The following is a 23,173-nucleotide window of genomic DNA, read 5'->3' on the forward strand; positions in this document are numbered from 1 at the left end:
AGGGCCGGGAGCGTGCCCAGCTCCCATGCCTTTCATCATCACTTGCCTGGATGAGTCAACACCACACGCTTAATGATTGACAAGGAAAAATCTTCCCCCGGGGTCAGGTCTGTGAGCTTCCAGAAAAGCAAAAGACGTTCCCTCCCCACAGCCTCCTGGCTGGAGGTGGCCAGGATGCGGCCAACTGGGGACAAGGGGCAGGAGAGGAGCCTGGAGCTCTGAAGCTTCTCACTCTGACAGGATGGGGGAGAAACCTTGGGCTGGTGGGTAGGGGAGGGATGAGGGCTGTCAGCACTCTGCCCCACAGCAAACGCCCACAGGAGGGAAGAAGTGCTGAAACATCCCCATGGAGCTTGGACCAGCAACAACAGATGGGGCTGGAGGCCAAGTGAGAGATGACATCCTGGGAAGAGCTATGAGCTGAGGATGCAGGGGCAGTGACAGTACCCAGCTGGCAGGTAGTAGTGCCACCGAGCACTGGGGACAAGGATTACAGCTGCTACCCATGACTCGCTGCTCGAAGAAGGGGAACTTTGCCCCAGCGTTGCAAACACAGGGCACTGAGCCCAGGAACAGGCAGGTTTGCCTGCAGACACCTTCCCAAAATAACCCTGGCAGCCAAATGCCTTGGCCACAGTGGCAGACAGCCCAGAGAGATCCAGCTCATTGGCCCCCCATGGTCCTATGGGAGCTGCCCCATATAGGGGGATGTAGGGCATCTCTTGTCCCCAGCCCCACCAAGGCAGCTGCATCTCATCCCCCCTTCCCCAGGGGAGCCTCTTCTCCCAGCTCCTGCTTGAACCAGCTGGGATTTACCCCCTGCACACAACAGGGAGCAGCATCCACCCCCTTTGGTGCAAGCACAAGAATGGCTGCACCGTGACACAGTCTACATCAGCCTGTCCTGGGGGGCACCCGCTGCACCCCAGGGACAGAGCAAGAACAGGCCAAGATGGTCTTTAGCAAAATCCATCAATTTATTTATTTACACAGTCAGCAATAAATAGAGGAAAGCCAGGCAGCAGGGGTGCTGGGAGCAGGACCAACCCCTTTGGGAACAAGGGCAGGCCAGGTGCCCAGCAGAGCCCAAGCCCCGTGGGACAGCAAGGGTGCGAGAAGGCAGAGGGACACCACGACGGGGGGCCAACCCCTGGGACAGGGCGAGACCCAAGCCCTGCTAGAGGGCAAGCCAAATAGGTGAAGGACAGGGGTGGCAGAGGAAGCAGCGGGCAGAGCCCAGCATAGGCAGCTGCCTGGCCCCAGCACTGGGAACAGAGCTGGCAGCTCAGGTCCCTCCAGTTTTCACAGCCCCCCAGAGCAGAACTGCAGGGGAGGAGAGGGGCTTCCCCCCCCCAGCCCAATTCCCAGCCCAGTGAGATGCCGCCGCAGCTGGGACTAGACAGGATGGGGCGCATGTGAGCTGGGAAGGAATCCCACAGGCAGGGTTGCACCGGATACTGACGGCACCAGCTTGGTGCCAAGCTCAGGGACACCTGGACCGCTTGCCCTCCCTGCCCTGGCTCCACCAGGAGACCCCTCAGCCACCTCCTAAGAGCTTCGTGCTCCAGTTCAGGGACCCAGCTCTTCTCTGGGAGCATCGGGCCAAGGCCTCCTGCCCCCCAAAAACAGGCAGTGGCCGTGGGGCTGCAGAAAGGACAGATGCCATGGGCCAACCGCTCCAGCACAGGCTCCTGCCTTTAAAAACCTACAATTTACATAAAACTGCCATTGTAAAACCTTCCCACAGAGCAGTGCCGCACGGGGGGGTGGGGTGGGGTGGGGAGGTATGAACCCACCCCAGGCAGAGCAAGACAAACCCTAAAGTCCGGATCCGGCAGGGACAGGCAGAGCCTGGGGGTGATGTGCCAGGGCAGCAGGCGTTACCGGCAGGTGCAGGACTCTGCGATCATGTTCTCATACTCCTTGTAGAGGATGCCACCGTCCCGCTCGATCATGAGGACGCTGATGGGGCTGTAGCGGTAGGGGACGCAGGAGGGCCGGGGCACGTTGGCATCCACCAGCTGATGGACGAAGCTCTGCACCACAGCGTGGTTGGGTGCGTGGTAGTCGTAGCGGAGCAGGCGGGGACAGGCACCCTTGCAGTAGCGCGGGTTGTAGCGGTGGGGAGCGATGATCCAGTGGTCCCAGCCCAGCTGGGCAAAGCTGACAGGGAAGGGGCGCAGGGAGCAGTCACTCTTCTCCCCTCCCTGCTCCCGCAGGTAACTGCGCAGGTCGTGGGCCAGCGTCCCCGTGTCACGACGGTGCCGGCGGGGCTCTGTCACCGGAGGTGCCAGCCCAGCCTGGGTGTCGTTGAGGTAGAGGAGGAGGAAAGGGTGGCTAGGGGCCTCTGGGGGATCACGGCCCCCCGCCCGGCTGGCATACACACAGATGTGCTGCAGCGCCAGGCTTCCTGCTCTGCTGTTCCCTGGCACCAGGTAAGGGGTGACGTCTGCTTCAGCCCAGCCGTGATGGGGTCGGGTGGCAGGGCTGAGCAGCACCCTGGGTGCCTCGCCGGTGGCCGCCAGCTCCAGGGCACAGAGGAGGCGTCCACGGGCCAGCAGCAGGCTGGGCAGGTAGACCACAGTGGCTCGGAGGAGGTGCTCGGCCTCAGGCTGGCCCTCCAGGTGGTAGGTGAGGGGCTGCACGTACCAGCGACCTGCAGGGAAGCAGTGGTCAGCGTCCCCCTGGTATGGCACAGCAGGCACCATGCCAGCATAGCCTTCTCCCAGGGTGCTGCCACAGCCCTGCATGGCGCGGTGGAGCCCGTGGCATCACCGCCCTTAAAGCCCGCAACAGCCAGGTGTCCCGGCACAAAGCAGGAGCCTCAGCAAACAGCAGCTGTGTGCCGCAGCTTGCCCGTGGGTGAAGGGCAAAGAGCGGCTGGGACAATTCCTATCATCTGCACCAACACCACTGGCCTGGCACAGCATCGGGCAGGATGGGAAGGGGAGAAGGGCACGCAGGGCCAGCGGTGCCCTTGCCCATCTCACCCCTGGGGCAGGGAGAGCCTAGGCCCCGTGCCAAGGGGTACCCCATGGCCAAGGGCAGCCCTGCAGGGCACAGGACGCACCAGCCCTGGCCAGGACACTGCAAAGAGGGGGAGGGAGGCAGGCAGAGACCCCCCCAGGGCTCAAGCCCGCCCCGCCAGCTCTGCTAAGCCCCTGCACTGCCCCTGGTGCCCTCCTGCTCCTTACCTGCCCAGGGCTGACCCCCATGGGAACTGGCCCGGACCAAGCGGATGGTGTTGGTGCCCAGGCTGTGGCCGTGGCGGGGCCGCCCTTCGCGATCAGCGGCACGCCGGTACAGGTTCAGCATGTAGCGCAGGGGCTGCCCGCTTGCTGTCCCTGCTCGCCAGCCCCGGCTGCCTGGTGCCCGAACTTGCAGGGCCTGCAGGAGGGGCAGGGGGGGGACAGCGGGCAGGGAGCCAGGGGGCAGCAGGGACCGGTTTGCAGCCCGGGAAAGGGGCACAGCAATGAGGAGGAGGAGGAGGCTGGTGAAGGGACGGAGCAAAGCCATGATAGGTGTGAGGGTGGTGGGTGAGCGGGGCAAGGTGGGGCTGGCCTGCAGCAGGATTAGGGGAAGCCTGCAGTCATGCTTCCCCCAGAGAGGCAGAGCTGGTTGTACACACCAGCAAAAGGAGACCCCAGGGTGCTGCCAGCTGCTATCAAGCCAGGACAACCATGCCAGCTGCTTCAGCTTGGCACAGGAACAGAAAGGTGGGGGGGGCTCTGTATGCAAAAAGGGGTGCAAATTCCAGACTAAAACCCAGACCAGGGGCAAAGCCAGCCAGCCAGGAGCCTGGCTACAGGGGCTGTAAAAGTGCCGGGGTGGGGGAGTGGGGTGGAGGGGGGGGGGGGCGTGAAGTGGGGTGGGTGGGAAGGACCAGCTCACTCAGCCCACCTGCTCCTGGCCAGCCTCCTCCTGCAGGGTAAGAGGTGCCCGCCCCGGGGCCCATTTTAAAGGCATGGCCCCAATCAGGGTTTAAAGGGCCAGGAGCTCCCTGGGTCCCAGAGGAGGGGGGCTGGAGCCCGGCGGTGTGGTCTGCTGGAGCCCCTTCAACTCCCCCCCACCCTGTGCTGACACTCTGGCAGCGGGCTCAGGACCCTTGTGCCCGTTGCTGCCCAGAGCAGGCACAGAGCCTGGGGGTCAGCTCCCAGACCGGCCCCAGCAGCGCTGACTGTGGCCGGGTCAGCCAGTGGTAGCCACGCTGCAGGCATCACCATGCCTGCAGCTTCACCAGGCTTGGCCGTCCCGGCTCCAAGGTCTTTCTGCCAGCACCTGCCCAGGGCTGAGGGGTTGCAAGGGTGATGCCCACCTTCTCACTGGCACGGGTCATTCGAGGCGTTGCCCTTACAGGGGACATTGCCCGCCAGCCCCAGTGCCGCTCTGTGGTGCTTGCCCGAGGCAGGCTCCGTGGGTGACCCACAGAACGGGGTGCGGGCAGCCGTGGCCCATGCCCCTGGCAGAGCGCCTGGCGCAGTGCCCAGCCCCATAGGACACCGCTGCTCTCCTGCCGGGATGGAGAGGGCCGGGGGGGGTGGACACTCTGGTTAGGAACCACTGGTGCAGGCATAGGAACATGGGGGGAGCTGGGGGGTGTGTTGGTGCCTGCCTTGCCCTGGGTGCTGCCCACCCTCCCTGGTGCCAGCCGGTAAGGGCCATGTGGGGTGGTGCTGGGGCGGGGGGGGATGCGGTGGTTAATGGGGTGTGGGGCCACGTGACAAGCCAGGGTGCAGAGCCCTCATGCCTGGCTGGGCAGCCCTGGTTACTCATTTGGGAAAGGGCACGGGGGCAGCCAAGCTCAGTGGAGGCTGGGAAAAGTCCGGGCATGGCAGGAGCCAGCCATGAGTAGGGGGCAAGGCAAGGCGGGCGGCAAGGCCACGGGGGGGAGAGCAAGAGAGTCGGGCCAGGGGTGGACATGTCGAGGCCGTGAGAGGGGGGCCGTGCATTGATGCTAGGTGGACTCCAGCACCGCAAACAGCCTGGGGACCACCCCATCCCTGTGCCCCGGGACCCCCTGGCGCAAGGACAGGGCACATGTACTGGGCTGCCTGCAGCCGGGCTGGGCAGGCTGCAGGCAGGGTTCAAAGCAGGCAAGACAATGCCTGGACAATGGCTGCCAAGAAAAACTCGAGGGACCCTTCCTGCGCCGGGGCTGAGCAACCCTGGGGTAGCTTGCCAGCCCGGCACAGCAAGCCCACCCTCCCGGGCCGCAGCGCTGCGCCCGCCCAGCCTGCAGGCAGCCCCGGGCCGCGGGCGTTGCTGGCAGGGCAGAGCTTTCCGGGCTGGCTGTGCTGTCTGGGAAGGAGATGAGTAAGAGCCGGGGCCCCGGGCGGGAAGGGGAGGAGCGGGACTCCCGGGCTCCCCCGGGAGCCAGCGCCGATCCACTCCCACTGCCCCCAGCTGCTGCCCGCCACCTCCTTCCCCTGCCTCAGTTTCCCCAAACGGGCACAGCAGCCCCTCCTGGACTTGGTGGGGGAAAGGCAGAGGTGCAGCACAGCCGTACTGCCATGCACGCAGTCCCGGCAGGACAGGGTGGGGGCTGGAATGGCCAGACAGGAGCCGGCAGCGCGTGCTCGCCTGCAGGCAGTGGGGCTCAGGGCGCCAGCGTGATTGCCGGGGCGGGGTGCCGCGGGGAGCCTTCTGCCCCGGGGAGCTGTGGTGGGTGCTGCGTCACCCCACTGCCACCCGAGCAGGCATCCCCTCGCACCTGCGTGAGCGCTGCCAAACTGCTGACCACACCACGCTGCCGTGCTACGTTGAGCTGTGCCAAGCTGAGCCATGCCATGCCAGGCTGAGCTGTGCCGAGCTGGCCCTAATGGTGCTGGTGCCTGGAGGTACCATACTGTGCTTGGCCAAACTGGGTCGTGCTGTGCTGAACCATGCCAGGCCAAGCTAAGCCACACCAGGCCATGCTGTGCTGAACTGAACTGTGCCAGCCCTGCTTGTCCAAGTCAACCCGAGTTGAACTGCACTGAACGAAACTGCACCAGGCCAAGTAGAGCCAAACCAGGTCAGGCCCCTGGCCATGCCACGCTGTACCGAACTGAACCGTGCCAGCCCTGTGTTGTGCGATGCTGAGCTGAGACAAGCCAGAATGTGCCAACCCAGCTGAGCTGCACCGAACCATGCCGGGCCGAGCCATGCTGGGTCAGCCAACCCATGCTGGCCCCCTTGCCATCCCATGCTGAGCTGAGCCAAATTGTGCTGGGCTGAGCTGTGCTGTGCCATGCTGAACTGAACTGTGCCAGCCCTCCATGTCGTGCCATGCTGGGCTGAGCTAGACTGAGTTGAATGATGCTGGCTGGGCAGTGCCAGGCTGAGCCAAGGAGCTCAGTGCAGGTCCCTGGGCTGAGCTGTGCTGTGCCAAGCCGAGCCGCGTAGCATGGTGCTGTGCCATTGTGTGCTGAGCCGTGCCAAGCTGTGCCATGAGCTGTGCTGTGCCGTGCCATGCTGTGCTGAGCTGAGGCGTGCCGAGCTGAGCTGTGCCGTGGCTGTGCTGAACTGGGCTGAGCCGAGCTGTGCCAAGCCAAGCTGTGCCATGCTGTGCTGAACCATGCCATGCTGTGCTGTGCTGAGCCGTGCCATGCTGTGCTGTGCCTAGTTGAGCTGAGCCATGCCATCCTATGCTGAGTTGTGTCATGCCAAGCTGAGCTGTGCTGTGCCTAGTGGAGTCAAGCTGAGCCATGCCAAACTGAGCTGTGCCATGCTGTGCCTAGCTGTGCCATACCGAGCCGAGCCATGCCGTGCCGAGCCGAGCCAAGCTGAGCTGTGCCGTGCCATGCCGTGCTATGCCGTGCTGAGCCGAGCCGTGCTGTGCCGTGCTGTGCCTAGCCGAGCCAAGCTGAGCTGTGCCATGCCGAGCCGTGCCATGCCGTGCTGAGCCGAGCCGAGCCGCGCCGCACGGAGCCGATCGCCGCCGTCCCCCCGCGCCTCATTGGCGGCGGCGGAGCAGCCCCGGTGCCGGCCCGGCCCCGCCCCGCCGCTCGGCTCGGCTCCGCGCCGCTCAGGGCGGGCGGGCGGGGGTGTCATTTCCTCCGCGGTGCGGTGCGGCCGGGCCGGGATGGGGCGGTAGCGGCCATGGAGCGGGCCGAGGGCCGGCCCGGCGCCCCCCAGTACATGCATGTGCAGCTGCAGGGGGGCGCGCCCTGGGGCTTCACGCTGCGCGGCGGGCTGGAGCACGGCGAGCCCCTCATCGTCTCCAAGGTAGGCGCCGCCGGACGCGGTCCCGCGTGGGCTCCGCGGCATCCCCCCGCGAGGAGCCTCCGACCCGTGGCGGGGCGCGGGAGGGCGGCGGACGCCCGGTGCGCGGCGGCGCCGGGGGCGCGGGGAGCCCCGGCCGTGAGGTCGCGTGTCCCGGCGCGGCGGGACGGGGCCGTGGCCGTGGCCGTGACCCGCACCCACGTCCCCCCGCGACCCGCCACCCCGAGCCGCGGGGGAGAGTGGGAGCGGGGACCGTGGGGGCCGAGGGGGCGGAGGGACAGCCCAGGCCCGGCGGCAGGAAGAAATTCCTCCGGCACATCCGTTGGGCTGGCGGCGGGGGCGGCCCCCGCGCCCCCCCGTCCCCGTCCCGCGGGGCGCGGCCGGCGGGGGGGGCAGCCCCTCTTCGTGTACCCACCCGTGGGTGCCGCGCCCATGGGCACCCCCGGGATCGGGCTCTGCGGGGACGCTGGGGGCCGCGGTGGGGGGCACCGGAGTCCGCCCCGCCCCGTCCCGGCACCCCGAAACGCTTGGGCAGGGCCGCGCCCGGGGCAGGGGCTGGTGTCGGGTGCGGTGCCGAGCGGCGGAGGCGCAGGACCCGGCCGCCCGGGTCCCTTCCGCGGCCGGGAGCGGGGAGAGCGAGGGTGGGGCCCCACGGCCGCGACGTCCCGCCGCGCAGCGGGTCACCGACTCCCGTGGCCTCGCCGGGGCATCGCCCCCCGGGAGACCCGCTGGGAACCGGGCAGCAGCCGGGGGTGCCCCAGCACCCCGTCCCCCCGCGGAGCCCGGCCAAGCCCCTGTCACCGGGCGGTTTGGCTGCCCGCCCGCCCGGTGCCACCGTCCTGCCGGGCCGGGGTGCTGGCGGGCCGGGCTGCGCCGCGGCCCCGGGGCTGCCTCCCCGCCCCGAGCCGGGCTGGCTGCCCCCCCGGGCCCTCCCCGCCCTGCGCCGGGACGCGGGCAGCATGGTCTGGCTGGGGGAGCTGGAAAAGTGGCTCCGGTCCCTGCTCTGCGCCCTGGGGTGGCACCGCCGGCGGGCGGGAGCTGGGGCCCTGCTGGGGGCCGGGGGGGCCGCTGCCCGCCCCCCGACTCGCTGCCGGGCTGCCGGGCCTCGGGGCTGTGGGTCCCGACGGGTCCGCCGGCTGCTGGAGGGGGGAACAGGGGGGCCGGGGGACGTTCCCCACCGCTGCTCAGAATGGGGGGGGGTCCTTGCGGGCCGGGGGTGCCGGCCCCCGCGCTCCCCCGGCTGGGCCGCTGCTGCCGCGTGTGCTCTGCAGACAAAGGGGGCTTGTTCCAGCGCTCTGTGCATTCAGGGGAGGGTCCCCCGGGGCGCCCGCTCCGCCGCGGCTGGCCGAGGTGTGTGCGTGCCGGCCTGTGCGGGGAGGGGGCAGACCCCTCCTGTGGTTTGGGGGGCCCCAGGCCCCGCGCCGGAAAGGGGAAGGGGGTCCCGGCACTCAGTGAGACAGTTTGGCCTCTGAGCCCGGTCCGGGTGAGATCTCTTCCTGTGACAGAGTCCCACGGTGGGGCTGGTGTGGGCTCTGTGGGCTGCTGAGTGCCCCCCGGCACAGGGCCCCTGGGAGCGTCAGGGGCAAGAAGGGAGGTCAGCTCAGGCACTCCTGTGGCTGTGACTCCTAAGATGAGTCTCTCCTGGGGCAGGCAGGTATTCCTGTGAGCCAGTTGGTGCCCACCATTAGGGCCCAGAGTGAACACCAGGGGTGGTGTCAGGGAAGTGCCTGGGACTGGCCTGGCCAGGCAGGACAGCAGGCAGCAGGGTTTGGCTGCCAGCGCTGAGTTCACTGGTGGCGAAGGCAGAACAAGGGGCAGTTTGTGCCAGATTTAGCTCCTGGTGAGCGATGCCAGGGCTGAGCCGTGTCTGTCCTGGCACACATGGTGGCCCAGACGCGGGTGCAGCCCCAGTGGTGTCCTGCACCGGGAGGGGGGGGCGATGGGACCCGTCACCACTGACTCAGCCCTGTGGCTGCGGCAGGACAGGGTGGGCACGTGGCTGGGCAGAGGACTGGGGTGAAGGTGCAGCCTGCCCTGCCTGCCTTCTCTGCTGGAGCTGCCCGTGGTGGGCAGCAGCATGGCAGGGGTTAAACCTGGGTGCTCCAGTGAGTGCATGGTGGGACTGGGAGCCCTTGCAGGCAGCTGGGGCCCCATGCCAGGAAGGCAGCCCCACCGCCGACTCCTGGATGGGAGGGCAGCTGTGCCCAGCTTTGGCATGGCATTGCAATCCCCAGGTCCCTGAAAAAATGGGAGAGCTGTGGGGTGCTGGGCACAGCTGTGCCAGGCAGAGCCATGGGGCAGTGCCGGGGTGGGCAGGAGGCCTGGCTGCCCCTGTCTGGCTCCCCAGGTGCCATGTCTCCCACGGGCAGGGGGGTGCTCCCTGAGACCTGCCCTGACCACGGCTGGGAAGGGGCGCCCAAGGGCACGTGCACGGTGGCCAGCCTGCTGGGGAGCCACGGGTGCCCCCCGGCACTGGGGCCTGGCTGCCGCCCAGGCTGGGCTACGGAGACAGCGCTGCGGGCAGAGCTCGTTTCTCTGCCGGGCCGGGAGCGGCAGGGCAGGATGAGGAGCCCATGGGCAGGGTGGGCGCAGGAGTCCCAGCATGGAGCCAGGCCAGCTCTGCCCATCATCCTGCGGGCAGCTGTAGGATCCAGCCAGGTCAGGCTCCACATCCATGCCAGGCATGGGGGCACAGGGCACCCCAGGTCCTGCCCCATGCACCTGCCTGCCCGGTGCCACTGCCGCCATGCGGCCCAGCAGCTGGGCTCGCTTGCCAGCCCAGCAGTGTGAAGGGCTGGGCATGGCGATCCCTGGCCATTGGGAGCAGCAGGGTGAGCAGAAATGAGTGCCAGCACCAGGCGCTCTGCCTGCCCCGGCTGGGCACTGTCCATCCCAGGGCTGCCTGCGCTGCACCTACCTGCTGGGGCAGAGGGGATGGGCTGGGGCCCCTCTGTGCTGGCAGCACCGTGGCCCTGTGTCCTCCAAGCCATGGTGTTAGGGGGTACCAGGCTCAGGCTCAGTTCGGCCGTGGATGTCAGGATAGGGTAGGCATGTGCCAGGCATAGCTCGGCGCTTCCCCTGCGGTTGGTTCCCCTGGTCGCACACGGCATGATGGAATCCTTCAGGCATCGAAATAACCACGGGTGCCCGGACAGGGCCGACGTGGGGCTGGGAGCAGCGGCAGGGGGCTGGCATCCGTGCCGGACAAAGGGCCCTTGTGCTGCCCGCGCCCGCGGGGGAATCTGCTGGGACGGGACATTTTTCTTCTCCCCCCCTCCTCGATGCCCTTTCCTTGCTCAGAAATTCATGTGACTGGGGCAGGGGGAGAGCCCGGCACTGCAGATCCCTCCACAGTGCCTGGGGCACAGACACCCCCTTTCTGAAGCCTCTTTCTCCCCTGGCAGCAGCGGCACACCCTGTGGGGTGTTCTGGGGGGCTGTGCCCCCCCTGACGCCCCTCTCTGTCACCCAGGTGGAGGACGGGGGCAAGGCTGCGCTGTCCCGCCAGCTGCAGCCGGGCGACGAGCTGGTGAACATCAGCGGGACGCCGCTGTACGGGTCGCGCCAGGAGGCCCTGATCCTCATCAAGGGCTCCTACCGCACCCTGAAGATGATCGTCCGCAGGTTGGCAGCGCTGCGGGTGGGGGCACGGGGTGGCGGTAGTGCTGAGGACGGGGGGCATCGCCTGCCTGGGGGACTGGCGGGAGCCTGGCGGTGCCCCTGTCTCCAGCTTGGAGGTGCCCCATGCTGGGATGGGATGGGGGGCAGCCCCACCATGGCTGCCAGCACCCCATGGTGGGTGGGGGTTCCCCAGCCCCGGGTGCCGCCAGCAGAGCCAGGGCAGTTCGGCGGGCTCACCACCCCCTTGCTGGGCGGTATCCTCGAGCGTGGCCGCTCCTCTCCCTCCCTTCCTGCCTGCCTGCCTGCCTGCTGCCTGCCTGGGAAAGGAAGGAGAGGCAGGGCCGTGCAGTGCCTCCCCCCCAGCCCGCATCCACTCCCTGGCTGCATCCCGACTGGGCTCCAGCTCCAGCGGCACCCAGGGGCTGGGGCGGCGCAGGGCACTGCCCACGGGGCAGGGGGTGCCACGGGGCTGTGCCGGGGCTCAGCATTATCCATGGTGAGTTTGGGGGCTCTGGGGGGGGAGGGACGCCTGTGTTGACCCCGCAGCTCATCCCTGCCACCCTCCCTGCCCACCCAGCAGGTGCTGGGGCAGCACCGGGCACTTGGGGGGAACAGGAGGTGGCATCTGCCCACATGTCTGTGCGGTGGCACTGGACATCACTGCCTGCGTGCGTTGGGGGGGACTGGAGACCGCCACGGCTGCCTGACACAGGGGGTGGGACGGGGCCTGGCACAGGACCTGTCCCCGGGGACGTGATGTGGCTGGTGCTTGCTGCAGATGCTGAGGGACCGAGGAACAAGGGGAGGTCAGGCTTGCGGTAGAAACATAGATGTGGCCCCAGGGTCCCTTGGCATGCCCACGGAGCCGGTCCAGTTGCAGCAGGGACCCTCGCCCTGCCAGGGCATTGCCTGTGGACTGCGCTGGGGCCACGTCCTCAGTCCCCTGTTGATGCTGGCAGCAGGGACGCTGCAGGCAGGGGAGCCCCGGCAGTGGGGGGGAACTGTGGGATCCCCCTGCCCAGCGCCGGCTGCTGGCAGGGCTGGACCCTCCTTGCCGCTGTCCCCCTCGGGCGGGCGCTGGCCTGGGGGGGACAGGAAGCCCCGTAGGAAGTGACTTCAGCCCCGGTTCCTCAGCCCAGCTTCCTCCCCATTCTTGTCCTCTCCTGCTGTTGCTCTTGGCAGGAGGAGCGTGCCCGTCCTCCGGCCCCATTCCTGGCACGTGGCCAAGCTCGCCGAAAGCCGCCCCGACGCCCCCACCATGCACTGCCCCGCTGACGCCTTCAGCCTCTCCTGGCCCTCGGGGTGTGATGTCAGGTAAGACCCCCGACCCACCCCCGGGGGCACCCATGGGACTGCGCAAGGGGAGGGGTGGATGGGGCACCCGCTTGGGTCGGGGTGGGGGTGCAGAGTGGGTGCTCACTTGCTTGCCCCATGCCGCTGTCAGGCATCCCCCCGTGTCCTGCTGCCGCGCTGCCCTTTCCCCTGCCTGTTTACTCACTGGTTCCCGGCAGGAAGGGGCGGTGGCTCCACCAGAGCCGGCCAGGAGCTGCCGAGTCCCAGTGCCCCCCCCGCCAGAGCGGGCAGGTCCCAAGTGGCCGCAGCCACGCACGCCTTGTGTCCCCTTGCCCTCTCCCCCTGCCAGCATCAAGGCAGCTTTGGTGCTGCCCCCAAACCCGGGGGTGAAGGGCAGGTTGGGGCTGCACCGGCCTGTGCCCCCCTATCCTGGGGGGGGGGTGTATGTGGTGGCGGGGTGTTGGCTCCCCGGGATCTCGTGCCCATCAGAGGGGCTGGCGGGGAGCTGGGTGGGGGGCGGCAGGCGCCCCTAACACCGGTGTGGGGCCGGGCGGCAGCGAGCTGTCCCTGCAGTGGAACCCGCTGTCCCGGCACTGCAGCACCGACCGGAGCAGCTCCATCGGGAGCATGGAGAGCCTGGACCAGCCCAGCCAGGCGTACTATGAAGGGGACCCCTCACCCGTTGACCAGGGCATGTACCACAGCAAGCGGGACTCTGCCTACAGCTCCTTCTCTGCCAGCTCCATCGCCTCTGACTGTGCCCTCTCCCTCCGCCCCGAGGAGGCTGCCTCCGTCGACTCCGGCCTCCAGGGCCCCTGCAAGCTGCCCGACGGGCGCTACCTGACCACGGGGGCTGAGCTGCCTCCCAGCCAGCACCCCGAGGCCTGGCGGGCGCCCGTGCCCCCCCAGCCCCCCGTCAGGAGGGACAGCCTGCGGGCAGCCCCAGCCGGCAGAGGGGACAGGCGGCGGGCATCGGTGTCAGCAGACATGCTGCATGCCAAGGGCCGGTGGATCTCTGACACCTTCCTCTGCCAGCGGGATGGGGAGGCAGAGGCAGCGGGCGGGAGGACGCTGGCGCCGTACCCCACGAAGGACCGTTTCTCTGCTGACCAGTATTACATGCTGAGCTCCCACCCGGACCGGTGCCCGGCTGAGCCGCTCCTGGGGCAGAGTGTGGAGCCTGGCGACCGGCTGTACCCGGATGGCAGCGTGCACCGAGTGCCGGATGCCACGGCGGCGGGTGACAACCTGTTGCTCTCCCCCCTCAAGGGCCACGTGCCACACCGCCACAGTGCTCCCGAGCAGCTGCTGGCCTCCCAGCTCCGCTCCCTCAAGGTGGGCACCAGCAGTGGGCGAGCCTCGCCGGCCCCTGATGGGCACCGCTGGACCCTTTCCCCGCTGCACCCCGAGGGCAGCCAGCCGGGGGCCGCGGGGGCTGCCCAGGACCCCCTGCTCTGCCCGGAGCCGTGCCGCCGCCTGCCACCCTGCCGCTGCTGCCCCGAGCCGCAGCAAGCCTGCGGGCAGGACGGGCGGGGGGCCAGCCTGGCGCACAGCACCGAGGGGCCGGCGGAGGAGGAGAGCCGGGCGGGGGGCCGGCGAGCTGGGGGTCCTCCCCACCGCTCCGCTCAGATGCGCCGCCGCAGCGACCGCTTCGCCACCAGCCTGCGCAACGAGATCCAGCGGCGCAAGGCCCAGCTGCAGAAGAGCCGGGGTCCCAGCGCCCCGCCGCCCGGCGAGGAGCCAGTGGAGGAGGCGGACGAGCCCCCCGAGGGCAACGTGCCGGCGGAGGGACCCCGCGCCCCGGCCGAGCGGCTGAGCCCCGCGCCGAGCGAGGAGGGCAGGAAGCCCGGCCGCTCCGGGGACCGGGGCATCCCCACCCCTGACCCGCTGCCGGTCCCCAAAGGGCCCCCGTCCCCTGAGCGGGCGGTGCCGACGGGCCGGGGCCGCTGGCGCTGGTCCCCGGAGCGCAAGCTGCAGCGGCAGCGCTCGCCCAGCCCCGGCGAGCTGGAGGGCTACGGCCGGGGGCCGGCGGCCCCCAGCTCGCCGCCGCAGGGCGGGGACGAGGCCATCCTCCTGCCCTTCGCCGACCGCCGCCGGTTCTTCGAGGAGAGCAGCCGGCCGGCACCGCCCCGGCACGGCAAGCCCCCGGCGGGCGATGCTGGTGCCTTCCAGCCCCCCGGCCCCGAGCGCCGGGACGCCCACCGCCTCCCCGTGGACCAGCCCTATGGCTCCCCCTCGCCCGGCCGCCCCGGCTCCGCCAGCCCTTACGCCGAGTGCTGCCGGGAGCAGCCCCCCTGCTACAAGCCGCTGGGGAGGCCGGTGGAGCTGGAGTACCTGCGGGGCCTCTCCTACCCCTACGGGGGTCCCCTGCGCCCCGAGCCCTGCCGCTACTGCGGGGGGGACCCGTGCCCCCCGCCGCTGCCCCGCGGCCATGCCTGCCGTTGCCACCCGCAGCCCTGGGCGCGCTGCCCCGACTGCTGCTGCCCGGCCCCCCGCTCCGGGAGAGAGGAGAGTGATGCCTGGCCCCCCCGGAGAGCTTTCGCCCCGGTGAGTGAGCCGCATGGGACTGTGTTGGGGAGCAGCACGGGCACCACCCTGCACCCCTGGAGCATGACCCTGGGTTGGGGTGGGGGGTACTGTGCCCACGGGGGGCCCTGCAGACCTCCTGCATGCCTGCTGCGCCTGGATGGATGGGTGGGGGTTTGCTGGGGAGCCTGGGTGCTGGGGAGGGGGATGCTGACCCTGCTTTCACACTCCCTCTCCTTGCCCTGTGCAGGAATTTCCTCTGGATGAGTGGGAACCGCCGGCAATAACCAGGAAAGCTAGCCAGTCCATCAGGTGAGCCCGCGCTGGTTGACCCGTGGGCCAGTGGTGGTGCCAACAGGGTGCTGGGATGTGCATGCCACTCGGTGGGGACCGCTGTGATTTTGGTTGGTGATGTACAAAGCACTTCCCTTAACACCCCAGCCACAGCCGTCCTGTGCCCTGTGAAGCGGGGTGCATGCTGCCTTGGGCAAGCAGGGCCCAGGTATGCAGGGAGGTGCCCGTGGGGGGGTGGGTCCCTCCTTACCCATCCCCAGGGGGCTGGGGGCATCTCCAAGGGGCTGTGCCCAGCGCAAGGAGCACTGGGAGAGTGTGGGCTTCCCCTGCCAGCAGGTCTGGGTGACTCCAGCTGGGGAAACTGAGGCAGGGGTGGCCATGAGCTGCCGGGGGGGGGTGACCGTCTGGGGGGATGTATGCCCCCTTCTCTCCTCAGCGAGCTCTCTCACTACCAACTGGGCTTCCCGAGGCTCGGCCCCTTCCGCCCCTGCTTTGAGTCCGCCGAGCCGGAGTGGCCGCCCTGCTACCGGGCCACATCCACACACGACCTCTCATGGGATGGCAACCGCCTGGCCTGCTCCCCGGAGAGCCCCCCGGACCCCCTGCACCGCCCACTGCGGGGCAGAGCCTTCTCTGAGAGCCACCTCAACCTGGAGCCTGCCAGCCCCCGGGGCTGCGACCGGAGGGATCTTCTCCATGCCAAGCTGGACCCCCCTGGCATCCCCAAAAAGAAGGGCCCCCCACCTCCCCGCCCACCTCCCCCCAACTGGGAGAAGTACAGGCAGCGCCGGACATCCCAGCGCCTGCCAGATGGTTCTGGGCACAGCTCTGCCTTCACCACTGCCCCAGTGCCAACCCGCAGCATTGCTGAGGCTGTGCGCGAGCGGTCGCAGAGCCTCACCGGGGAGCAGGGGGGCCGGTCCCGGGGGCACGCCGCTCGCCCCCCTGCCCCGCCAGGTGCCTGGCCCCGACCTGAGCCCCCCGGATTGCTCCGCAGGACGCCCGAGCCCGATGTTGGCAATGCTGAGATTTGCAGGCAAGTGCCATCGCGGTGTGGGGGTGGGAGCGGGGCTGTGGACACAGCCTGGGCATGGGGTGGCTTTTGGGGCCACGTGGCCCTTTGAACCCTGCATTGGTGCATCCTAATCCACCCCCTGGGGCGGGCTGCAGAGTTTTCTCGGGGTGGGGGGTGTCCCTGACCTCTTTCCCTGGGGTTGGCCTGGCCCTGCATGTCCCAGTCCCCCATGAGCGGGCAAGGAAGCTGACATGGGTGCCCCTGGGTGGGTGTCGACAGGGCGGCAGGCGCTGGGGAGGAGCGGCCAAAGGCAAAGCACCCCTGGGAGATGGAGGAGCAGCCCCAAAGGCTCGGCCGGAACCAGGAGCGGGGCTGGGTCGGCCCCTGTGGGGTGGGTGAGTGCTCCCTCCCCCTACATGGTGGCCCCGGCCCCACCACCCCGGAGGCACCCAAGCTCAGCCCCAGAGCAGCGGAGGAGGTGAGCTGCCAGGGGGACCGGCCCAAGCCCTGCCGCGTGGACTCAGAGGAGCTGCTGTGGGACGTGTCGGGCAGGGACCACTCCCTGGCCAGCATCCTGGCCCCGTCGGCTCCCCTCGGCACTGCCACTGAGGTGATGGGTGAGCTGCTGGTGGCAGGGGAGCGGCAGGCCTGGCGGGAGCGTTTACAGCAGGACTGGCAGCTGGAGGCCCTGGCACAGGACAGGTAGGGCTGGCGTGGCACCGGGCACCCTGCCGAGGACAGGCTGCACCCCGCCACCCCCGGCGCTGAGCCCCTGTCTCTGCAGGCAGGGCTTTGAGCCCATCTCGCCGCCCCCCGGTAGTACTGCCAGCTCTACCTCCTACCCGGCGTATTACGGCACGGCAGCAGCCAAAGCTGAGCCGCTCAGCAAGGTGAAGGAGCTGCCGGAGGTGGTGGAGGGAAGCTCGGAGGACGAGGAGGAGGAGGTGGACCACAAACTGATGGAGAAGAAGGTAAAGCAGGCACTGCTGGGGACGATGCCCTCAGGGTTCCCCACTGCCATTGCCAGGTGCTGGCAGGGACCAGGGGCATTGCTGGATGCTCATGGGGACCGGGGCATCATTGGTTGCTCGCGGGAACTGGGGGCATCACTGGATGCTCATGGGGACCAGGGACATCGCTGGGTGCTCACAGGGACCAGGGGCATTGCTGGATGCTCACAGGGGCTGGGACATTGCCTGATGTCTGCGAGGACCACGGGCGTTGTCAGGTGCTTGTGGGGCCTGGGAGTGTCACCAGATGCTCATGGGGAGCAGGGGCGTCACCAGATGCTCGCAGGGACCAGGGGCATTGCTCAGTGTTCGCAGGGACTGGGACATTGCTGGATGCTCTCGGGTACTGGGGGCATTGCTGGGTGCTTGCGGGGACTGGGGGCATCACTGGGTGCTCACAGGAACTGGAGGCATTGCCGTATGCTCATGGGGTTTGAGACATTGCTAGATGCTTGCAGGGACTGGGGGCATTGCCAGTAGCTCATGGGAACCTGGGACATCGCAAGATGCTCATGGTTTGTGGAGTCCAGTGCAGCGTGGCACACCTGCACCCGTGTGCCAGTCCTCCAGTCCCAACAGGGGGTGGCCCCAGTTGCCCCTGACCCCTTCCCTCCGGCAGCTGCAGCTGATCGAGAGCCTGAGCCGCAAGCTGGCGGTGCTGCGGGAGGCACAGCGGGGGCTGCAGGAGGACATCAGCGCCAATGGGGCGCTGGGCGAGGATGTGGCTGCCCGCCTGCAAGCCCTCTGCACGCCGGGGGAATTCGACAAGTACCGCCTCTTCGTGGGCGACCTGGACAAGGTGGTCAACCTCCTGCTCTCCCTCTCGGGGCGCCTGGCCCGGGTGGAGACCGCCCTGGGCAGCCTGGGGCCACACGCCTCCGCCGAGGACAAGGTGGGCATGGGGCACGGCGGCACCTGCACGGCGTTGGGGCGTGGGACCCCCCACCAACGCTGCCCGTCTCACCCGCAGGTGGCCCTGCGGGAGAAGCAGCGGCTGCTGGCAGCACAGCTGGAGGATGCCAAGGAGCTGAAGGAGCACGTGGGGCGGCGGGAGGAGGCGGTGGGCGCCATGGTGGCGCGGTACCTGCCCGCTGAGCACCTCCAGGACTACCAGCACTTCGTCAAGATGAAGTCAGCCCTCATCGCTGAGCAGCGGGAGCTGGAGGAGAAGATCAAGCTGGGCCAGGAGCAGCTCCGCTGCCTGCGTGAGAGCCTCGGCCAGGCCCCCAAGGGCTGCTAGCCCCCTGCCCAGCCTCTCCCCGGGACCCTGGCTGTGGCCCCAGCTTGCTGCCAAAGCAGATCTGGCCCCTCAGGGGCTCTCCCTGCATCCATCCGTCTGTGCAGCCCCCTGCCTTTTATTTATTTTTCTGGTTTACCGAGCAGGGGAAGGAGTGCCAGTATAGGCACTGGCAGTGGGGGTCATGCCACAGAGCTGCCCTGGGCCCTATGGCCACCCAGCACCCTGTGGCCCAGCAGGACCAGATGGACGAATCCTGCCATCTCCGCTCTCCCCCAGGTCTTTCTGTGCCTGCGGGGGTCCCTCCACCTTGTCCTGGGCACCGGTGCCTGTCCCGCAGCTGGTGCTGCACCATGTGCCTTAAACACCCCCTTCGGCTGCCCCAGGGCATCCCCACACAGTGCCTGGAAGGGTTAAACCATCCTCGCCCTCCGCCGTGTCTGTTTGTCCAGCTCTGTCCATCTGTCCGGTGGGAGCGGAGGAATTTCGCCCCCGGCATCCTCTTCCTCTCCATTGTGTCCAAAACAATGGCCCTGGCCAGCAGGTCCTTAACCCGTTCCCTGCTGCCCTGAGGCACCGTGGGGACCCGACGCGGGTGCTGGTGGGTGCTGTGCACCCCTCTCCCAGGGAACGCTTCGGTGGGTGCCCCTGCAATGGTGCCCTGCCAGGGGATGGGGTGCTGGGAGCAGTAGACCGGGGGCTGCAGGTGCCCCCTGCCACCAGTGCTGTGGGCATGGGCATCACGCAGTCTCTGCCCCCGCACCAGGAGGGATTAATAGAGGAAAAAAACACGATAAGGACGAAACAGGGCACCTGTCCCCCTCCTCTGTGCTGCAGCAGCCCCAAATAGCACTTAGACCTCACCCTGGGTCACCCCACCGCCTCGCTGCTGTTTGTCTGTCCCCACGGGACAGGCAGGTGCCTCGATGCTGATTTTGCACAGGAGTTTCATGCAACTGGCAGCAGCTTGGCATGTGTGGGGGGAAGCGTTTTGCGGAGGCACGGTGGGCCTCACCCCTTTTGGGGGTGGCCACAGCTGGGCAGCCCAGCTCCAGGGTGCAGGCAGCGCCCATGCCTGCCTGCTCGGCACCCGCAGCCCCCCTGCGTGGCTGCCCCCCCCCCCCAGCCCATTGAACACTACACCCCACACCTACCTGGCCCTACCTGGGGACGGTGCCTGGCAGGAGCGGGGTCCCCTGCATGCCCCCCGTCTCAGCCACCCCCCGTGCCTGCCCGGGGACACTGCTGGGACCAAAGACTGCACCCACTGGGAGCTGCGGGACATGCTGCTTGCAGGGGGACCAGCAGCCCTCAGCAGGTCACTGTGCCGGGGGAGCGTGCCGGTGCCGGTGCCTGTGCCTTGCTGTGTGCCATTGTGCCTCTCTCACACTAAAGGTGCAGCAGCTGCTGCACGACTTTCCGAGTTGTGTCTCGTGTGGTTTGTCCCTGCATCCCCAGCCAGCAGCACCGGGACTGGGGAGTGCCCACCGGGGGGGGAGTGCTCCAGCTGGGGTGAGCCAAGCCCTGGCAAGCTCTTGGGACCCAAATGCCCCCATAGCACTGCAGGCACCTGGGGCGCAGCCGTGGGCAGGTGAGTCCTCTGCACCCAGTGCCACCAGACTGGGTGGGCAGGGGGCAGTGCCTGCACCCCTCCCCAGGTGCACATGGAGGGGGCACAGCGTTTGGGTGACGGTTGTAGCGTTGTACCTGGCACTCACAGCCACAGCATCGGTGCCAGAACGTTTGGGGTGGCACCGGGGAGGGGGCGGCCCGGTGGGGGTGGCAGTGCCGGGGAGGTGGCACGGTGCTGCTGCTGCTGAGCTGGCTCTGGGTTGCCCTGGGCCCCTGCGTGCCAGCCGGCCACCGCGGAGCGGGTCCTGGCACCCCCTCCCCGTGCAGCCCCACGACCCGGGGCAGGGCCGGGGGAGCCGCGCTGCAAGGGCAGCGCTGGCCGCTGGATGGCACCAGCACCCGCCTGTCAGCACACGCGCACGGGCGTGGGCGCGTGCGCACGCACACACATAGGAGTGCAGGTGTGTGTTAGCACACGCCCGTGTGGGTGGGCACGGGCGCGCATCAGTGAGTGCGTGCACATGTGTTGGAGCGTATGCCCACGCACGTTGGCACGGAAACACGGGAGGATGCTTGCGTGTGAGGCCGTGCCTGTGAGGGTGAGCACATGTGCACAGGGGTGAGCGTGCGTGAGCGCATGTGAGCACACACCGGGGTAAATGCATGCACGCACATGGGAGCATGTAGATGAATGGCTGAAAGCACGCTGAGCGTGAGCACGTGGCTGCATGGGCGAATACAGGCACACGCACTTCAGTGCGCTCAGGTGAATACATGCAGACACAGGTGAATGCATGCACACGCGTGTGAGCACACATGCACGCACAGGTGAGTACACACCGTGCGTGTGAGCACACGTGCACAGGGAGAGGCACAGCCCTGTGCCGGGGAGCACGAGCACCGGTGGTGAGTGACTGCACATGCAGGTAAACACACATGTGGGTGACCGTGTCCACGTATGTGTGATGTGCACATGTGAATGCATGCACACACAGGTGAGCAAATGCATAGGCAGCTAAGCACATACGGGTGAATGCATGCGCATGTGGGTGAGTGTGTGTATGTGTGCATGGGCAGGGCCACTTGTGCAAGCCCATGTGTACAGATAAACACAGGCACACGGGAAGGGGGCCGCATGCAGGTGTCTGTGCCCCGTGGCCTGTTTGAGACCCGCTTGCCCCTCCATGCGGCTCCCACTGCTGCCAGGCAGGACCATGGACCCAGGACACGGGGGGCATGGCTGGGCTGCTGGGTACTGGGGCCCTCAGTGCCTGCGCTGGATGTGGCCATGAGGTGGGGGGTCCTGGGGATCCCTGCGTGGGACCCCAGGGGAGCTGTAGGCCAGCAGGACCCTGCATTGTAGCATGCAGGGCTCCCGGGTCTCCCAGAGGTGCAGACAGGATCCAGACACGCTGGGGTAGCCCCTGGCCCTGCTGTCTGCCTCCCCATCACTACAGTCTCTCCGTTTCGCAGATCACCAGTCCGTCCCCCCGTATCCCACACCTCTGATGGACCAGGACCTGGGGGAGGATGAGGATGTGGTGGGCAGTGATGCTTCAATGAGAGCCAAGCCCCCCCACCAGCCCCCTGCCCCACATGGGAAATGGGGAGTCCCAAAACACAGAGGTCCAAACCCCGCAGCAGCCCCCCCTGCCCCCCTGCTTATCACAGCCAAAGGGCAAAGTCATGCACAAGGGGGGGGGCACAAGGGGGGGGGCACAAGAGGGGGGGCACAAGGGAGCCCAAGGCCCCCTGCCCCTGGGCATGGCCCATCGGGGGTGATCTGCGGTTTGGGGGGGATGTGGGACTCCTGTGTGGGCCTGGCCAGCTGCCAGCATGGGGGTCCCAGAGCAGCAGTGGGTGAGGGCTGGGCACCCCACACTGTGGGGCTGGGGCCCTGTGCACACCGTGGGGTGGAAAGTGGGGCCAGACCCTCTCTCCCTCCCCGTGGTGTGTTTGGGGGCACACCCCCACGCGTGCACACGTACGTGTGAGCTCCATAGGCATGCTTTGGAGCATGTTTCTACACAAATACACCTTTGTGGGGTGTTTGCATGCATGCACACCGTAGAATCACAGAACGGTTTGGGTGGGGAGGGACCATCCAGTCCAACCCCCTGCCGTGGGCAGGGACACCTTTCGGTAGATGCAGTTGCCCGAAGCTCCATCCAACCGGACCTTGAACGCTTCCAGGGATGGGGCATCCACAGCTTCTCTGGGCAACCCGGCCCTGTGTCTCACCACCCTCATCGTAAAGCATTTCTTCCTTATGTCCAGTCTAAACCTGCCCTTGTGCAGTTTAAAGCTGTTGCTACAGGCCTTGGTAAAAAGTCTCTCTCCATCTTTCTTGTAAGTCCCCTTTATAGATTGAAAGGCCATCGCGGGGAGTACAAATTTAGTGATATCCTCTCTGCATGTTACAGATTGAAATGCCACAATAAAGTCTCCCCGCAGCCTTCTCTTCTCCAGGCTGAACAACCCCATCTCTCTCAGCCTTTCTTCCTAGCAGAGCGGTTCCAGCCCCCAGACCATTTCCGTGGCCTCCTCTGGCCCCGCTCCAACAGGTCCATGTCCTCCTTGTGCTGGGACCCCCGAGCTGGAGGCAGGGCTCCAGGGGGTCTCCCCAGAGCGGAGCAGAGGGGCAGAATCCCCTCCCTCGCCCTGCTGGCCACGCGGCGGGGGATGCACCCAGGACGCGGCTGGCTGGGCTGCGAGCACACGTTGCCGGCTCACGTAGCTTGCGTGCACGTGTGAGTGTGCGTGTAAGTAAGTGTGTAGAGGTGTCAGTGCGTGTGCTCGCCCGTGTCTGTGCATGCTGACGCGTGTGTGGCCATATGCACATACAGTCGCATGGAGGTGCTGCATGTGCTTGCCCATGCCTGAGCTGTGCGTGCTGATGCATGCGTGGGTGTGTGTACACGTATGTGCATGGCCGCAGTGTGTGTGCTCGCCCATGCCATCCACGTGCATGGTGTCGCCCTTGTGGGTGGTGCACACGTATGTGCGCAGCGGCGGTGCATGTGCTCACCCATGCCTGTGCACACAAACGCGTGTGGATGCGGTGCACGTGCTTTCCCCACGCCTGGGATGCGCATGTGTGGCTGTGTTCACACGTATGGGCACGGCAGCCGTGCGTGTGCTCGCTCATGCCCGTGCGTGTGCGTGTGCCCGCCCGCGCCCGCGTGAGCGGAGCACCTGTCCGCGCAGGGCAGCGGTGCTTTGCTCGCCCGCGCCCGGGCGCTGCACGCGTCTGTGCGCGGCGGCGGTGCGGGTGCTCGCCCCTGCCCGCGCGGGCGCCCGCCCGTGCCCGCGTGCTCGGGGCCGTGCGTGGGCCGCCCGTGCCGCCGCGCAGCAGCGCCCGCCGCGCCGGAGCAGGCCGGGGCTTGCGGCGCAGGGCAGGGCC

At 68.0% G+C, this 23,173-nt stretch overlaps 2 protein-coding genes across 4 annotated transcripts; one reads left to right on the top strand and one right to left on the bottom strand.

Annotated features, from left to right (window-relative positions):
• Positions 1 to 1,004: 1,004 nt before the first annotated feature.
• Positions 1,005 to 3,818, bottom strand: BMP15 (bone morphogenetic protein 15). The gene is made up of 2 exons (XM_009465001.2): positions 3,195 to 3,818; positions 1,005 to 2,656 (listed from the first exon to the last, which is right to left on the bottom strand). The coding sequence occupies exons 1-2, from the start codon at positions 3,514 to 3,516 to the stop codon at positions 1,881 to 1,883; spliced, it is 1,098 nt and encodes a 365-aa protein (XP_009463276.1). The 5' UTR covers positions 3,517 to 3,818; the 3' UTR covers positions 1,005 to 1,880.
• A 3,209-nt stretch (positions 3,819 to 7,027) lies between these two features.
• On the top strand, positions 7,028 to 19,618 carry SHROOM4 (shroom family member 4). Of its 3 annotated transcripts, none has more exons than XM_087748981.1 (10): positions 7,028 to 7,206; positions 10,675 to 10,826; positions 12,006 to 12,137; positions 12,674 to 14,663; positions 14,893 to 14,954; positions 15,373 to 15,972; positions 16,231 to 16,653; positions 16,736 to 16,922; positions 17,581 to 17,853; positions 17,932 to 19,618. In XM_087748981.1, the coding sequence occupies exons 1-10, from the start codon at positions 7,081 to 7,083 to the stop codon at positions 18,199 to 18,201; spliced, it is 4,215 nt and encodes a 1,404-aa protein (XP_087605107.1). In that variant the 5' UTR covers positions 7,028 to 7,080; the 3' UTR covers positions 18,202 to 19,618. The 3 variants fall into 3 exon arrangements, with proteins under 3 accessions (XP_087605107.1, XP_087605108.1, XP_087605109.1); XM_087748982.1 differs by having other exon boundaries at positions 12,716 to 14,663; XM_087748983.1 differs by lacking the exons at positions 7,028 to 7,206; positions 10,675 to 10,826 and adding an exon at positions 10,864 to 11,319 and having other exon boundaries at positions 12,690 to 14,663.
• The last annotated feature ends 3,555 nt before the right edge of the window (positions 19,619 to 23,173 follow it).

This window comes from Nipponia nippon, unplaced genomic scaffold (assembly GCF_047370975.1).
Source record: "Nipponia nippon isolate SJK-2023a ecotype South Korea unplaced genomic scaffold, ASM4737097v1 scaffold_12, whole genome shotgun sequence".
NCBI classification, from domain to species: Eukaryota; Metazoa; Chordata; class Aves; order Pelecaniformes; family Threskiornithidae; genus Nipponia; species Nipponia nippon.

Coding starts and splice junctions, on each gene's coding strand:
- BMP15 (XM_009465001.2), bottom strand. CDS start 3,516: ATGGCTTTGCTCCGTCCCTTCACCAGCCTCCTCCTCCTCCTCATTGCT. Junction 2,657..3,194: donor TGGGGGTCAGCCCTGGGCAG/GTAAGGAGCAGG, acceptor GCTTCCCTGCAG/GTCGCTGGTACGTGCAGCCC.
- SHROOM4 (XM_087748981.1), top strand. CDS start 7,081: ATGGAGCGGGCCGAGGGCCGGCCCGGCGCCCCCCAGTACATGCATGTG. Junction 12,138..12,673: donor CCCTCGGGGTGTGATGTCAG/GTAAGACCCCCG, acceptor GCCGGGCGGCAG/CGAGCTGTCCCTGCAGTGGA. Junction 16,923..17,580: donor ACAAACTGATGGAGAAGAAG/GTAAAGCAGGCA, acceptor TCCCTCCGGCAG/CTGCAGCTGATCGAGAGCCT.